This window comes from Hibiscus syriacus, unplaced genomic scaffold, assembly GCF_006381635.1.
Source record: "Hibiscus syriacus cultivar Baekdansim isolate YM2019G1 unplaced genomic scaffold, ASM638163v2 tig00111394_pilon, whole genome shotgun sequence".
In the NCBI taxonomy this organism is placed as follows: domain Eukaryota; kingdom Viridiplantae; phylum Streptophyta; class Magnoliopsida; order Malvales; family Malvaceae; genus Hibiscus; species Hibiscus syriacus.
This window is the reverse complement of record NW_024063080.1, coordinates 482,859-500,371: the sequence shown is the minus strand read 5'-3', so window position 1 is coordinate 500,371 and position 17,513 is coordinate 482,859. Positions and strand designations below refer to the sequence as shown.

General features: G+C 34.4%; 4 protein-coding genes across 5 annotated transcripts; 1 reads left to right on the top strand and 3 right to left on the bottom strand.

The window, feature by feature from the left end:
- Positions 1–446: 446 nt before the first annotated feature.
- On the top strand, positions 447–1,097 carry LOC120160923. Its single transcript, XM_039171234.1, has one exon. The coding sequence runs from the start codon at positions 606–608 to the stop codon at positions 810–812; it is 207 nt and encodes a 68-aa protein (XP_039027165.1). The 5' UTR covers positions 447–605; the 3' UTR covers positions 813–1,097.
- A 632-nt stretch (positions 1,098–1,729) lies between these two features.
- On the bottom strand, positions 1,730–2,956 carry LOC120160921. The gene is made up of 3 exons (XM_039171233.1): positions 2,439–2,956; positions 2,161–2,335; positions 1,730–1,945 (listed from the first exon to the last, which is right to left on the bottom strand). Exons 1-3 carry the CDS (start codon positions 2,483–2,485, stop codon positions 1,778–1,780), a joined length of 390 nt encoding a protein of 129 aa, XP_039027164.1. The 5' UTR covers positions 2,486–2,956; the 3' UTR covers positions 1,730–1,777.
- LOC120160904 lies at positions 2,510–3,104 on the bottom strand. The gene is made up of 2 exons (XM_039171220.1): positions 3,025–3,104; positions 2,510–2,885 (listed from the first exon to the last, which is right to left on the bottom strand). Exons 1-2 carry the CDS (start codon positions 3,102–3,104, stop codon positions 2,510–2,512), a joined length of 456 nt encoding a protein of 151 aa, XP_039027151.1.
- A 368-nt stretch (positions 3,105–3,472) lies between these two features.
- LOC120160962 (ADP,ATP carrier protein 1, mitochondrial-like) lies at positions 3,473–10,116 on the bottom strand. 2 transcript variants are annotated; one of them, XM_039171270.1, is made up of 4 exons: positions 10,011–10,116; positions 4,445–4,958; positions 3,983–4,354; positions 3,473–3,872 (listed from the first exon to the last, which is right to left on the bottom strand). In XM_039171270.1, the coding sequence occupies exons 2-4, from the start codon at positions 4,946–4,948 to the stop codon at positions 3,576–3,578; spliced, it is 1,173 nt and encodes a 390-aa protein (XP_039027201.1). In that variant the 5' UTR covers positions 4,949–4,958; positions 10,011–10,116; the 3' UTR covers positions 3,473–3,575. The 2 variants fall into 2 exon arrangements, with proteins under 2 accessions (XP_039027201.1, XP_039027200.1); XM_039171269.1 differs by lacking the exon at positions 10,011–10,116 and adding an exon at positions 9,681–9,699.
- Positions 10,117–17,513: the final 7,397 nt, after the last annotated feature.

The following is a 17,513-nucleotide window of genomic DNA, read 5'->3' as shown; positions in this document are numbered from 1 at the left end:
TGCTGACAGTGGTGGTGATCGACGCCGAAATTGAAGGCCTTAAGGTATTTTATGAAGAATAGAAAAGTTATATTTTTAATTTATGAATTTTATTTTTATAAAAAATAAAAGAAATAAAAAATCAAGTTGTGTGTCGAATATTGATTGGTTGACTATTTTTTTACATATTCTTTTAACGGTCGTTACGACGTAGGCACCTAAATGATAACACTATAAACGTTAGATATCCTAATTGACCCAAAAAAATGTTTAAGCACTTAAATGAAAACAGATGTATAATTTGAGCACTATTTTTATAAATATTAAGCCTTAAAAAATAATAGATTTTATCAAAACATAAATTAAATAATAGGTGAGGACCAAACGAAAGTTTACCCTAATATAATAATATATTCCACCATCGACAGCAATTAATTTTAGGGCCCTACTTTCTTCAATCTTTTGTTTTCTCTACCAAACCTGCAAATTAAAGCTTTCAACACCCTGCACCATCTCTAGGACATTCTACAACCCTTTTCTTTCAGATTCCACACCGTTCCGTTCTTCAAATTAGATTGGGGTTTTTTTGTTGCTCTGCTTCATTTGAATTGTACGTAAGAGACGTGATGTTGCAGCTGTTCTTCACAATTGCTTTCTCTGCAGCGCCTTTGATTCTATATGTTCCGCCTGTGAGAAGCTTGAATCTGTTCGTGGAGACCATGGAGGATCTGGCAAGGGAGTCGCGTGTGTATACCCACAGGCTTTACCCACGTGCACGGTTCGTGTGGTCTAGGATCTTGGATTTTATGCTTTGCAACTTGAGTTTAGATTAGGTTTTGGATTGTCTTGTGTTCTAACCTGCTTTCAACCATCATCGGATCTCGTTCATGGTACAGACATTTTTTTTGCTTGCCACGGCTCTTCTTCTCGCAGGGAATAAAGTCGAAAACATTCCTTTGGTAGTTCCACGTATGTTTCTTGTATATGTGTGTGTGTGTGTCTTCTTCAATCTTATGCTTGTGAAATCAGGAACTTTGATACCCCCAACGTTTAGGGTTTTTGATGTTATTGTATTTGTTGGTGATGAGTTTAGAAATTTGATCATGTATTTGAGAGCTTCTTCCCTTTTTATCATTAATGTTTGTTTGAACTTTAATGATCAATCTCATTTCAAACATTGGGGTTTAGAAACTGTTTATTTATGTAAATATTGTTGAAGGAAGAACGGGGAATTGCCTAAAGGATTAAAACGAAAAAGCAAATCATATAATATTTATATTTAAAGCCATTGAGGTAGAAACCATCAAGCAAAAGGAAAAAAATTGTTTTCCTGAGAGATTTCAGATTTGAGTAGTGGTGTCAATAATTATGAAAGATTTTGAACATATATTACCTTGTAATTATTCTAGAGTATTAAAATAATACCACTGAGGTAAAAGAGGTGGCCTTTTTATATGTAATGCTTGTCCTATGCAGAGTATGATAGTTCTTTGTCTTTGGGCTTTGTTGCTTACTTTTCAAGATATACTGGCAGTAGAGTTTTCTCTTAGTATTTAGATAGATACATGTAATATATATATATATATACAGTGGCTTTAAATTCCAGGAAGGCCAATAAGCAGGGAAGATGCTTGATCAACAGTGTTAGCCTTTTATTCAGTGAAAACGGGTTTTCAATACAATTATTAAACGAACTGATTACAGTTTCTTATCTATCAGCAACAAATGAATCAATGAACTACAACTAAGAAAGAGAGAGCATTTGAGCTCGCTTGTTGTTGGCTTTTACCAAATAGTTTTACTCAGACAGTGTGGAAGGCTTGAGGAACCAAAATACATCCAACGCTCTTGCTTGTCTTCCATCATTAACATCAACATTAGTGATAACACAAGTAGAAACACTGTTCCCAGGTTTGTCTTCTTTGATATCCTTGTTTTGCTTCACTTCTTGAAGGATCCCCATTTCCTATGATGGATACATGATGATAAGCCTCATTTATGTAGCAAGCTAAATAATCATCAAAAAGAAACATACGCACATGCCAACCAAGATTCATATGATATATAGATATAGATATGATCCCTGCTTAGTTTTACTCATAATGATATATCTCATTCTTTTAAACTGTCATGTACACGTGTAAAACTAAATATATAATATGTTTATATAAAGTTACACACCGTGACTTTGGATCTGGGAGCCTTAGAAGGGGTTTTGACAGTAGCAGAAAAGCACTGTGGAGATGGTGGATTGACCCGTGTTTGCAGCAACCCTTTGTATTTGTTCTTTACATTCTCCAGATTTAGAGAGAGAGGAGGGGACATGTTCTCTGCTTCTGACTCGTGTGTTCTGTTTCTGCGCACAACGTAAACATACTTTTCTTATTTACACTATACAGAATCTAAATCGAATCCAGCGAGTCTTGTGTCTTGCCTTGAGTAAATTTGATTCAACTTACTTTTTAATCCTTTCTTTTTCTTTAGCAATGTCAATTCCTTTCTGCATTACAACTGGTTTCTCTTGACCCAATTAGAGCAATGGCTTCCTCTCTTTCTCCACCACTGCCTCTTCAGCTTCCTCAATTTCTCTCTCCTTTGCCCTGGTAGCCAATTTCTTCAACTCGTTGCAAAACTCGCTTATATGACTCAGTATATCCCTACCAGCAAACAAATACCTAGAGAACAGTAGTTTTAAGCCGCCGCATCTCATCATCTGGGGCTGGGAGATGTCATCCGTCATCATTGGTTTCTTCCTTTCACTGCTCGACTTGACCCCCACTTTCAAAGACTTAGCTTGCTGATTCGGAGGAGTCGATAAATTCGAGTTCTGGTTTTCATCATCATCAATCTTGGAAAAAACTGAAGATCGAATCTGGGTTTGCCCTCTTCTCTTCAGTTTAGCATATCTGAAACAAAAATAAGCCCGAAAATAGAAAGAAAATGAAGTTCCGATGAAATTAAACACTCGGTAAAGTTAATTGGGTTCCGACTAATATCCTTGATTAAGTTCCCGAAATGGGGAGCTTCGACTTCCTCCGCAGTAACCGATCGTGGTGGAAGAGGCGAAGCTTGAAGAAAATCCTAGCAGTCTTGGGATGGTAACAATCTGCAATTTTATTGACCATGAATGTAATTAATATATACGTATAGTTTGGAACAAAATTAGAATATTCAAAAAAATTGGATACCAATTTAGAATGGTTATAATTTGAGAATAAAATTGAAACGTTAAAAAATTTTAGGATTAAATATGGATAGTTCAAGTATAAAATTAAAATATTTAAAAGTTTAAGGATCAATTTAAAATGAAGACCATAATTTGAGGACATATGATACCTATAAAATAACATGATAATTTCCACCACACCATCTAAACCCAATTCCAAACATCATAAACCAACTTGAAACAGAAACAATTATAACTTAAAAGCATAATATCCGAAATTGGGGTAATGTCATTATTTGCTACCAATAATCTTATCAGCTTTTGTTAACCAAACCAAAACAAAACAAAAATTGTTTGGAGAGTAACCCCCCCACTGAATCTGAATTATTTGATGGAATAGCCGTCTATAAACCTAAACGGGACTAAAAGATTAAGCACCACCCGATCCATACTTCTTTCCAAACACAATGAGCTGCAACTTGTCATATCCGGCGAGCACACCAGCACCGGCAATGGCACGAAGGATGTTAGCTCCAGCACCCTTAAATAGAGACTTGGCACCCTCATTTTTCAATATCTGAGAGAATGCATCAAGCGAGCTCTTGTACTTTACTGCTTCACCAGAGGTCATCATCATTCTTCTACGCACAGTGTCAATCGGGTAAGATGCAAGGCCAGCACCGTTTGTGATGAGCCAACCAAGGGCAAAGCTAGCAAAGAAACTATCCTGCAATTATCGGAGGGGAAAAAAAACAGAGAGCAATGTCATAAAACACTGCAGGTATAAAATAGCATTGTAATAAACCCTTTACATCACAGGCTATCAAACATACTAACCTGCAAACTTCCAGTCAAAAGCACCGGCTTCAGAGAGTCGTACATTCCAAAGTATAGACCACGGTAAACAATGATACCAACACATGAAATATTGAAACCACGGTAAAGCCCAGCAATACCATCAGATTTTAAGGTCTTCCTGTAGACATCAACAAGGCCATTGAATTGCCTATCTCCTCCCTTCTTTGCAGCCTTTGCATCATTGGCAAGACGGGTTCGAGCATAGTCCAAGGAGTAGACAAACAGAAGGGAAGAAGCACCAGCAGCACCACCTGATGCCAAGTTCCCAGCAAACCATTTCCAGTAACCATCTCTGTCTTTTTTGAAGTTGAAAAGCCTCTTGAAGTAATCCTTGAAAGCAAAGTTCAGGGCCTGTTGCCAAAAGAGAAAAGTGGAATGCGTAAAACACAAGACCAATCAAATTAATCTAACATAAAAAACAAAGTTCCAATGACTGCAAACCTGAGTGGGGAAATAACGAATAACATTTGCAGTGTTTCCTCTCCACAAAGATCCAAATCCTTCATCTTGAATCGTTCGCTTGAAACAATCACTAATTCCCTTGTAAGGTTCAGAGAGCCTACCACTTTTAATCATTTCATCCTGGTTCTGAATCAAAAGCTTAACACGCTCAATTGGAGCAGCAGCTGTCTTAGAAACAGCAGCAGAAACACCACCCATTAGGAAATCAATAGCAAAGCTGGCAAACCCTTTCTCAGCAGGGGCTTGAATACAAACAGAAGATGCAGTTGATGAAACCATAGATAGGTCACTGGTAGCTCCACAAGCTCGGATAGTAGAATACTGCAGTGCAGCATTGGAGTAATTCCGATATACAGCATGCCTTTGGTATAGAGCAGGCCTGCAGAAGGACCCATCATTCGCTTGAAAATCTTGGGAATTTCTAAAACGAGTGACCTGGCCTGCTGCCTTCTGCATGACAGTTGGGTGTTGAACCTGATCCATACTGACTTCCCTGAAAGAAAGCCGCCGAGTAAAAAACCACACAAATATAATACAACTAAAAATGAAAACAAAAGTCTGTTACTGAATGAGGCTAAGTAATCTGCAAACATATCAACGAATCAATTATGAAAAATGTTAACTAAGTCAGAATCATGGACACGAAAATGCTATAAACATGGAAAGTATCATTCATAACCCAGCAAATATCATGCAGAATCAAAACATCTTTTGTAGCAATCACAAGCAAAACGTGCAACATGGTAAACTAGAGGGATATCCCGCAGGAGTAAAACACCTCAGCAAGAACTTAAGTTCATCCAGAAGAAAAAAACATAAAGCAAAATGACAACCAAAAACAACCCAGAGAGAGGAACTTAACCATCACATTAATATTAAGCAGAAAACAACAAATAAACAGGAAACAAAACCTAAACTCAACTGAAATACATGCCTTTTATTAAAAAAATCCCAGTCCTAGAAATAACAAGATCAGGTAGGCTGGCATTTATAGATTGATAGATTTCATGATGCTTGCTCAGCAAAATATCAAGATCCCGTGTCGACATAACACGATCCTGGTTAGGATCTGGGACCTGTCTCACAAGCCAAAATATTTGGACTCGTCTTCATCCCACGATCAGCACCCCAAAGTTAAGTCAACAAGCAATTTCTAGACTATTGTTGCCACTTCGGGTAAGGAGAGAGGAAGGAGAGAAAACATTAGGAATTTCAAAATGAAAACTAGAAAACAACGGGTCGAGAAAAAGAGAAATTGAAATATGGAAAATATGAAGGGAAAATATGTGGCAAGGCTTCCTCTTAGCTGCCCCATCGGGGCGGGGAAAGAAACTGTTGGTTGAAGTCTCCGGCTTTTTCTCCTTTTTCTAACATTTTAGTTGCCTTGCCAAGAAGAGAAAGTAGAAGTTTTATCTTGGGTTTTGGCTCTTAAGTCCATAAGTTTATTCTCTTCTATTTTTTGCTAAGACTTAAGCCCATAATTGATTATAATTTGGACTAAAAATAAATAAATAGCCTAAATTTGCATCAAAATACTTTTCTAGTCATTTTCCTAAAAAAAGTATCTAATTCTCAAAATAATATAATTTTGTATACTTAAGCACACACCCTGTATCCTTCTCCGGACTAGGGCTGTAAATGAGACGAGACAGATCGCGAGCTACTCGAGATTGACTCGATCTTGGCTCGATAAATACTCGGATCGAATGGACTCGACTCGAGCTCGAACTCGACTCGAGTTCTTAACGAGCCGAAACGAGCTACTCGATACTCGACTCGAAAGCTCGTGAGCAGCTCGAAAAAAATGTTTTATTATAATTTTAGATTTTTTAAAATTACATTATTAAAAATATATTAAAAATACATTATTGATGAATAAATATTCTTAAATTGAAAATGGTTAAAAATTATTTTTGAATAAACTTTCTTATATTTATTTTAAATTAATAAAAAAATTATTTATCTAATGACAAATATTTTAATATATTTCTAATGATAATATTTGTAATAACTAATTTTTTAAATTGTTGTTATATTTTGAGGTTTCATGTTCAAATATCATAAATATCAAGGGTTTGAGCATTTAATATCAAGATACTATATTGTACTTACCTCGTAACTAATTTTTTATTTAATAATAAATATAATATAATAAAAAAATATGATTCAATTTAAATATTAATAATTTAAAAAATATATATCAAAACAAGTATACCCTCTCTCTTTTCACTAAGCCATCTCATTCTTTCAAATTATGTGATAAGATTTAAGGTTTAGAGTTTAGAGTTTATGTGATATGATTTAAGGTTTAAGGTTTAGAGTTTATATAATAGGATTTAAAGTTTAGAGTTTAGTATTTATGGCTTAATGTTTAGGTATTAAGGTTTAGGGTTTAGAGTTCAAAAGTTTTAGAGTTTATGTGATATGATTTAAGGTTTAGAGTTTAGGGTTTAAAGTTCAGAGTTTTAGAGTTTACGTGATATGATTTAAGGTTTATATGTTTAGGGTTTATATGTTAGGGGTTAGGGTTTAAGTTATGACATACAAAATGGCATAATTATCTGATCTGATCCGAATATAACATATTTTCAGCTAAATATTTCGAAATATTTATTCTAAATATATACATATATTCTGAATCCGACAAATCACCCAAAAATTCAAATATTCTAAATGTACAATATCCATTAAAATCCGACAAGCCAACATGGAATATATAATATTTATCCAAATTGTATTTAAGGCAATCAATTTTACATAACATTCATGTTTCAAATCAATTTCAACCAAATAAATAATAAGTAACCAAATAAAATAATGTAGCCCCAATTAAAAAGACACACGTCATTAACAGTTAAGGACCGATAATAACCTTTATTACGATCAGCTCGAACAGTGGATCGACCCGAATTAGAACATACAAAATAGTTTAAATAAACAAATTATTCTAAATTAACGACAAGACCAACCTACTAGAATTTGACAATTAACACTCACAATCAACACAAGCTGCAACAGTCGATTTGAAGTTCGTGGGTAAAGTGGAGGAGGTTGTAACTCGATTCCTAATTCAAAATTTCCTACAAAATTCACGATGCTTGATTTCAAATTCAAATACCAAACTTCATAATGTAGGAAATAATTTTTACAGTGACAGAAATGTGTATATATATATTTTTCTGGTTCGAGTCGGAGAACTGGCCTGGCAGTGAGTTCCATTCGAATATAATATTCGAACGAAACAACGAAGGGGGCTACCGAGAGTAGTCCAAAAGGGTCGGCGAACTTACGACTGTACTTGTCGTGACATTAAACGGCCGGCCACCATATGGCAGTGGCAGCAACAACCAAACAGAACAGACAAAATGGAAAAACAAATAAGAAATAGAGACAAAATCAACTTGTTCGTGGCGAATCTTTCATATGAAGTGAGGGCTATGAGGGTGCTAATGTTGTTTGCTGAAGTTATATTTCATGATAATCGAGAAAGTCATCGGCTATGCCTTTGTCTCTTTCAAATCCAAGAAGGCTGATGCAGCACTGTCTGCTTTCCAAGGGAAGGTAGTTCCTTATTTTGTAAATTTCTAGATTATTTTTTTTGTATTTTCAGTCAAGAAACTGATAATTTGTGATTGCAGATGTTAATGGGAAGACAGATTCGAGTGCAACGTAGTCGACAATTCGTGAAAGTCATGTTAGGTCGTTAATGCTTGAATTAAATTCAAACAGGAAGTTAACCTACTTTGGTAATTTGAGACTTATCAAAGTTTCCACCATGGATGCAGCACGTTCTGGAATAAACCAGCATATTAACATATCTCCCGAAATGGCCAATGAGATAAAGGTTTGTATACATTTTTGCTGAACTTGTTCTCCTACTCTTGTGATCTTCCACATGTTAACAAAAAATATAATATAGAAGCGGGAGAACCAGATAAAGAGAATACTGGGAATTGGAAATCGCATATCAGAAGAAGGCTGATCGATGATCTTACTAGAATGGGGATGAACGAATCAATTGTAAGTAGTTAACTTAAAAACTGATTCATTTGAGTATGCCAATTTTCGGGTTGTATGTACATCCAGTTCAATCATGTTTGTAATATGGTGGTTATGTTTGGCAGGTAAGAAGAGCCATTCTAATTATGCACCAGAGGGGTGAAGTTGAATATCAACGAGAAAGGCATTTAATTATCCGTAAAGTATGATGTTGCTGTTGTAATATTTGGGAAGACAAGTTCACAGTCCAACGATAAATCGGCCGAGTGAAAGAGCTGAAACCAGAAACAAGGTTCATTATCCTAACTCCTATGTGAGTTATATCCCACATCGGTGGTTCTTGGGGAATAAAGGGTAAGTCGAATGTATAAAAAGGGATGGGTTTCAACAAAAGAATATTAACCCATCCTCGAGCTTGAATCGAGCTCAAAATCGAGCTTCAATTGAGCTTTAGTCTTGAGCTTCAATCGATCTCTTGAATTTTTTTCGAGTTCGAGCCTTTTCGAGTTCGAGTCGAGTTTCAATATTATTTTTCGAGTTCGAGTCGAGCTTGAAAATTTTAGGCTCGCGAGTTTTCGAGTCGAGTCGAGCTTATGTTTAAAGTTTTCGAGTTCGAGTCGAGCTCGGCAATACTCGAGCTCGACTCGGCTCGTTTACACCCCTACTCCGGACCCTTTTTATGCCATATTCCGGTGTCTTAACATCTAGACAAATGAAAAGAAAGACAAATAGACACATACCCACAATCAACAGTCGAATCAACATAGATTACTATCTAATAAAAATCATAAAAGACAGTGGCGGAGGTGCGCTTTGCCCACGTGCCCACCCTGAAATCTGAATTTATTTATGTTAGTATTTTAATGAAGGTGCTCACCTTAAAATTTTATTTGTGTCCATCCCATACAGAATTTATTTGTGCCCACCCTCAAAACTATATTTCTGGATACACCACTGATAAAAGATATAAACAATTAACATTCAAAAGTCTCACTTGAGTCTGACCATCAACATGTATATCTATGTAATTTAAATGCAAGGATTTTACTGAGTTAACAAATTTTTGAAGAAAAAGTTTGAAGAAGTATAAACTATAATTACATGATACGTTGCCTCCTATTAAACTCTGAAAAAGGCGGAAGCAGGGTTAGCTTAAGAGTAACGCAAAGCAACAAATAAGGGTAACATAAACGCAGTATCATTAAACAAAACCAACATGTCTGAAGAATCAAACTGCAAATTAGGGTCTGATACAGATCCGATTGGTTTCCAGGCCACTGCTTAGCAGTAAATACCAACAGATCTAACGAATCAAGGCTAAATTTTCCATATAACACTGTGTTTGATAATAGATCAGATCAAACATAGACAAAACTATTAACAGTTTTACAGATCTATGAATAATGATGATTAGAACAGTAAGGTAAAGGTCAAATAACAGTATAGATGATCTAAAAGAAAAGCGAGGAACTATAATAGGTAAACTCCACAAAGAAGTACATAAAATATGAAATGATGGGATATTTAAAGAGATGTAGCATTTTACCTTAGAGAAGAGCGTGATTGGAGGCTTTGAGAGAGATGGAGGACTCCGCCTTTGGCCAGAGGAAGAGGAAATGATTTTCTTCTACTTTTGTGGGGCAAGAGCGAAGATGCCCTCCTCTGCTTTTATGGGCTCTGTACGTCAGTTGGAGGCCTGCCCAGCTCAGGCCCCATGTGCATAGCCATTATTCGTAGCAGATACTGGTTCATTGGATCTGAGCTCTTACCAATAGGGATGATACATTATTTATAGAATTAATATTATTTATTTTATAAAAAATTATTATGCATATTAGTATTAATAATATTATTTTAATAAAAATAATTATTAAAATATTTAAAATATATTTATTAATAATTTTCCAAAATATATAATATTTTTATTTAATATTAAAATTTTAATATTGTGATGAGATACTCAATTATATAATAAAAAATATATAATTATATTTTATTTTAATAAATATGATACATTATTATATAATTATATTATTATTTTCATAAAAATAATATTTTTTTTAAAATATTTTTGAATTTTAATGATGAGTACTATTAATTTTTAATAACGTAATATTAGTATTTAATATTCAGATAATATAATTGGATTTTTGACTTTTAATTAAAAATTAATGAATAAAAAGAAAAAGTAAATAGAATAATGAGTAATTAATGAATGATAAATTTATTTTTATTTAAAATCTAGCTGTTTAAAACACCTTGAATTGGCAACTTTGGTCAAATTAACCCTTGATCTTTTCCATCAAAGTAGCCATAAACATTTTTTAATCAATTATTTTGGATATTCGATCAATATTAATCACTAAGGTGAAGACGTTATCAATAGAGGAGAAGGGTTTTAAATTTTATTTTAAAAAAATAATGTCTTAATCTTAAGGACTATTGTGTTACGCTTTCAAAGTTTATGGGGCAATTTGACCAACTTTCCAAGTTCAAGAATAAATTTGACCAAAAAAATTATGAAGCACTTGCATATAGGAACATCCCCTGAGGTTACTTGAAAAAAAATATTGTTTATTACAAAGCAAAGATGAGGAGTAGCAGCATAACATGTTAGTCATAAGGTTTCTCCATTGATGATGTGCCATCAAGAACTTGTGCTCAAAACAAAGTTACTAATCGATCATCATCTTCGTTTTGCAGCATAGGCAACGCTTACTGCAGCCATGATAGTTGTTGCTAAGGAGACCGATTTCCAGAAACTATTCTTCTTTTGGGATTCCACAATAGTTTTCTCCATTACCTCAACTTTCAGCTTCAAATCATTGAAACTAGTCTTCTCCTCCAAAAGGGAATTCTGCAAGCTATCTATCAGCCTGTTCACAACAGTCCACAGATCACTCACATCTTGTAGATCAGAATCTTCACTCGCATCAGTAGCTTTATCTCCAAGAAACACCAGAATCTTCTTCTGCATATCCTTTAGTTCCCTCTTATTTGTTTCAATCTTGCTTCTCAAAGTCCCAACTTCTTGGACCATATCTTTAATGTTCTTCTCCAGCGAGTCGTTCCTCTTCCCCGCTAAACGCTTCACCTTCTCCAGTTCATCTTTCAGAGTCTCAGTTTCTTCAGCAAATTTCCTCTCATTTTCCTCCATTACCGTTATCTTCTTTTTCATCAAAATACCCTCATTTCTTGTCAAAGTTGGATCTTTAGGTTTGGAGCCTTTGGATTTCTGTTTAGATTTCTTTTTTGCCATTTCCTGGCAGTATGGAAGATCAATGGATGTGAATCTTGAAAGGTGGGTTTGTTGGCCGTTGGGAGTGGAATGATGATGGCATATATATAGCTTCTACAATGTCAAAATTGTGTGAATTTAGTTGCTTTTTCTTTGCAGTTTTTGGATTCATTGGTGTCTTTTAATGATAAATTTTATTTCTCTGTTTTAATTTCATATAAATTTACAATTGAATTAAATTTAAATTCATTGTATTTAATCATTTACTTACAAGTGCATCCTTTTAGTGTTGTACCAAAATTATGTATCTTTGTCAATGATGGAGTTTTTAAATTCTGTACTTATGAATTCCATTTTAAAGTATTATTATTTAGGGTAAATTACGCATTTAGTAACTAAACTATCATTTTTATATGTTTTAATACATGAACTTTTATTTTCTTCAAAATCAGACCTAACTTTTAGTTTTTGTTTCATTTTAGTACTATGCCGTTAAAAACTTATCGGACAAGCTCGCCCGCTGTCGCATCCATTGGCCGATGAAGCCCAAACTTTGCAGTCGGTTTCGACCCCCTGAACTTGATTTTGGCCTCTGTTTCACTAGGAAACGCCTCAATCTCTCCAAATCAACGATGGCCTCTTCGATTTCTTCATCCTTTGATCTACGTGGTCCACCGTCCAATGGGCTTGAAATTGGACTATGTTGGTCAACTCGTCATTCTCCCGTGGTCCACTGTTCAGATTGGTTGTCCGTCCACCGAAGCTATGTCACGTCAGCCCGTCCGTTATTTTTTTAACTGCGGGATACTAGAATGAAACAAAAACTAATGTTAGGTATGGCTTTGAAAAAGTGAAAATTTAGGAACTAAAACTGATTAAAACTAACATTTTAGGTACTAAACGCGTAGTTTACCCTAGTATCTATCTAGTTTTTAGTAATTAAAAAGTCAATATAAAATTACCACCAGTAACAATCATTTATTTGAATAACGGTTTGGGTATTTAATTTAAGAATCAACTACACTTACAATTATTAATGTTAGAGTTAATTTCTATTTTTATAATTTATTTATTTTTCTGTTCAATCTTTCGACTCCATGACAGACCCTTGCTCCAATCTCTTCCATGGATGCTTCCTCTGAATAAAGGAGGAAGCGTGGGTGCATGTTCTGGGACGTTTGCCTTAAGCAAGGGACAGTATAGGATTCCTACCCCTACTCAGATTCTTGGTGGTCCTACACAGTTTTCATGTCATGTCTGTTGACACCTTTAATAGATTCAACAACCTGCAGGTAGGATTCACTGTTGAACCCTAAGGAAATCAAACAATTAAGTAAACCATATTTCTCAACAAAATGAATTGCATTCGCGGGGGCATGGATCTCAGTACAGAAAGGGACCCGACTCTCTGAGAGTGACCCAGGCGACAAGCATGGATCTCAGAGTTTGAGCTTCAATATCAGTCTTCTATGTGAAATTTATATCTACCTACTTTAGTTTTTGTTATACTTGATCCTTTCATGTAGGAGCGTAAATGAACCAAACTTGAATGAATAAGGTTATGTTTGTATTCGTTTGTTTATTTTTTAAGGCATTTATATTTGGTTTTTGTTCGTTGAAATTCTTAATATTATGTTCGTATTAGTTTATTTATTTTGAAGTTGTTTGTGTTCATTTATTTATTGTTCGAAAACTTGTTCATTTATTTATTGTTCACGAACATATTCTTTTAATGTTTGCAAACGTTTATTAAATGAACATAAAAAAATTATTCATACATATTTATTTAATTTAACAAATGAACATTATACAAACAGTTCACCAAACATTTGTTCATTTACACCTACTTTCGCAGTGGAAAAGCTTATTTCGATAGAAAATTTTAAATTTGACCAACTTGTATTTTTATCAATGTAAATATTTAAATTTAAAGTTTTTTAAAAAATATATATATACACGTACACTTATGTGAGTATTTAGATTTATTACTCTCTTTTTTAAAAAAAAGTTTATACTTATATAAGTACTTCAATTTGAAACTCACCAGCTTTCAAATTAATTGGAACCCAACTTTGAACTTTTTGAATCGAGTGGTGCTCAACAACGCTCAAATTTGACTCGTCTCATTTACCGCCCTAATAATAACACAAGACAATTGTTACAAACTATATCGGATCTAAAAATATTTTTTGAGTAAACACTCATATGTTAATAGCATAAAAATTTTAAATAGAGTAGACACATATAATATTTCAAAAAAGACATTATTAATAAAATAATTAATCAATCGAATAAAATTCAGAAATTCATTCTCATATAGGTTTAGATCTACCACTGGTAACGTATAATATATATATTTATGACATATATACATAAATAAAATAACGCGAGTAACTCCAACGCATCGTTAGAGTAAAAAAAATCTTCACTTTAGAGTAGAGATAGTGCTCCAGCTCAGTGCAACGCTACAACTAGCGTACAACTGTAGATGCGCTACATTTTTTTTTGTTATTTTTCTGATTTTTTTGTTATTTATGAATGTTTAATTTGTGCTTTTTATCTTAATATTTATTAGAAATGTATATGTTTTATTTTAGAGAAAATAACCTCAGTGACCGAAAATACCTTATAATATACGATTTTAACCAATTTTTTTTGGATTTGCCAAAATGACCAACAAAATCGCAACGCGAACTCTAATTTTTAAACTCAGTTTCCAAATTCGCAACGCGATTTTGCGATAGTCCAAGTTCGCGTTGCGATTTTTCAAATTTACGTTAGTCCAAATTCGATGCGATAGTCGAAGTTCGCGTTGCGATTTTCCAAATTCGTTGCGATAGTCGAAATTCGCGTTGCGATAGTCGAAATTTTCCAAAATCGCAACGACTAGTGGTATTGCATTTGTTTCTTAAGAATTTTCTCTAAAAAGATAGTATCCGCGCGGACGTGTCGAAGACACGTACGACCACGACCCGAGACGAGACGAGACGGCGGCGACGACGGTGCGCGAGAGCCCCCCTTATTCACTTCCACTCAACAAGGAAGTGGGAAATCCAAGCCTTAAATACATATTATCAATAGTGTTTCCAATACTATGTAGGATTGAGCATTGCAAACACTTGGGAATCTTTTACACTATCGCAATACATTCTTTATTGTTTCAAACTAAGATCTTACAAATGGCTTGGGAATCTTTTACACTATCGCAACACATTCTTTATTGTTTCAAACTCCACTAGAATTTGGAATAGTTAAAATGTAAAATTATTTTAGATTTTTCACTATTGCAACAACACGTTTTTCAAACTCTCGCAACACATTTTAACTATCGCAACACATTTTAACTATCGCAACACATTTTTCAAAATCGCGTTGCGAATCTGGATATTCGCGTTGCGAATTTGGAAACTGAGTTGAAAAATTAGAGTTCACATTGTGATTTTGTTGGTCATTTTGACAAATCCAAAAAAAGTTGATTAAAATCGTATATTAAAAGGTATTTTCGGTCACTGAAGTTATTTTCTCTTTAGTTTATATTTATAAAATCAATATTATAATAGTTAAATATTGTGAATAAAGTAAAATTGGTGATAATGTAGAGATAGTACTTGAGATGAATTACTATTTTATCTTTAAAGTAAATATAAAAATATTATAGAGTAAAGGTGAAGGTTGGAGATGACCCTCAACTGTCAGTTTTGGGTGAATATGACAAAACACCAGTAGCTAAATTTGCAAAAAAATCCCTCCTATTTTTGTTGTCTTTTCTGATGGACGTTGGATGCCCTACTGTTATACATTGTATGGTTTTCGTTTGTATTTTATAACATTTAATTTGAAGAATTTATTTTTATATCCGTATGAGTATTTCAATTTAATTTTTTTTACAAATATCTCATATATAAATTCTAATTTAAATTACAATTTAGACGACTTTCTGAATTCAATTTAAATTATGAAACATTAATGTATTTTCTTAGTCTCATACCTTGTAATTTAATAAATTTATTTTAAATTATATGGAATCATAGAATTAATATATTTACGTGTAGGTATTTAAATTATTATTTTAAAAAAATGATTTTATATAAAGTATTAATAATAAGTTATAATTAATATATTTAAAATTTAATTTAATTAAATCATCAGCAAACTGAATGTGGAATGCGCCTACACTACTTGACCCAATGTGCACCCCTTCACACAAGCCTAGATCAACCGCTTTCTTAAACAAACCACTAAGAGCCTCACCCACAACATTAAACAAAAACGACGACAGTGGACAACCTTGCCTCAAGCCCCTTTTAATTGAGAAATATTTCGACGGACACCCATTAACCAATACAACAATATTAGGCGTCGATATACACAAATTAATCCAACTCCTCCATCTCCTGCCAAAAACCATTTTCTTCAAAATCAAATTCAAAAAGACCCAGACTAGAGTGTCATAAGCCTTGCTGAAATCTGCTTTAACCATCACTGCCTTACTCTCTCTTTTTTCAGCTCATCGACAATCTCATTCGCTATCAATGAACAATCTAAAATTTGTTTCCCGGCCATGAAGGCGAACTGGTTCTCGCCAATTGAATATGAAGAAGACGAAATTATTTGGTATTAATGTCGAGGACAACAGAGTTAAAGGGTGGGCAGATTCATTGTTTTGCGAATGGGCTAGGCTGCCGACGACGTACTTGGGGCTGCCTTTAGGTTATAAAATAAACCAGAAGTTGTTGTGGCAACCAATATTGGAGAAAGTTAGAATTCGATTACAAAGCTGGAAAGGTAAGTTTCTATCTTTCGGGGGAAGGATTACATTGATTAAATCAGTGTTGGCCAACTTACCGGTGTATTATATGTCTCTGTTTTCAATGCCCAAGTCAATAGCAGAGTCATTAAATAAAAGTATAGCGAGTTTTCTGTGGAATGTTAAATCGAATAGAGGTATTCATTGGATTAAGTGGGATATGGTTAGTGCACCGAAATCTCATGGTGGTCTTGGTTTTTTTGACGTTAGTGTCAGAAATCGAGCATTGTTGAATAAATGGATTTGACGTTTTAGTGAGGATAGCCAAAGCCTTTGGAAAAAGATTATTGTCGCTAAGTATAATTACGATTCTCAAGCAATGCTACCTTATGGTATTAGCATGCGTAGATTGAATGGTCTATGGTACGACGTAGTGCGCCAGGTGTCGTCGACCAAGGGTAATTTCCTTACCGATGTCAGGTGTGTTATGGGGAACAGTTCACGAATTGATTTCTGGCTAGACCATTGGTTCGAGGTTCGTTCGCTAAAAATAGCCTTCCCAAGAATCTATGGGATGGCTATTAATAAACAGGGGAAAAATAGTGAGTTTGGGAGTTGGGTGAATGGTGTTTGGATTTGGAGGATTGAGTTGAGGCGTAGGCTTTTCTCTTGGGAGATCTCGATTTGGAATCAGTTTAATCAAGTAATCAACAGAGGTGTTTCTGCTATACCTGGGTGCGATAGATTGTTGTGGTTAGGTGCTTCTAATGATTTATATAATTCTAAAGATTTCTGCATCAAGTTGGCTTCGACTGGTAAGATTCAAGACCCTACATGGAGTAAAGTTTGGAATAAATTAGTTCCTCCTAAAGTGGTTGCTTTTGTCTGGAAAGCGGTTCATAACAGGCTGCCAGTTGCGTCCGAATTGATTAAGAGAGGGGTTAGCGGCAGTGTCCAGCCTTATTGTATTTTTTGTAAAGTTAACCCGGAAGATGTGAACCATGCGACATGTCATTGTTTTGTCGTTTGGAAAGTGTGGCAAAAGTGGTGTAAATTATGGAAAG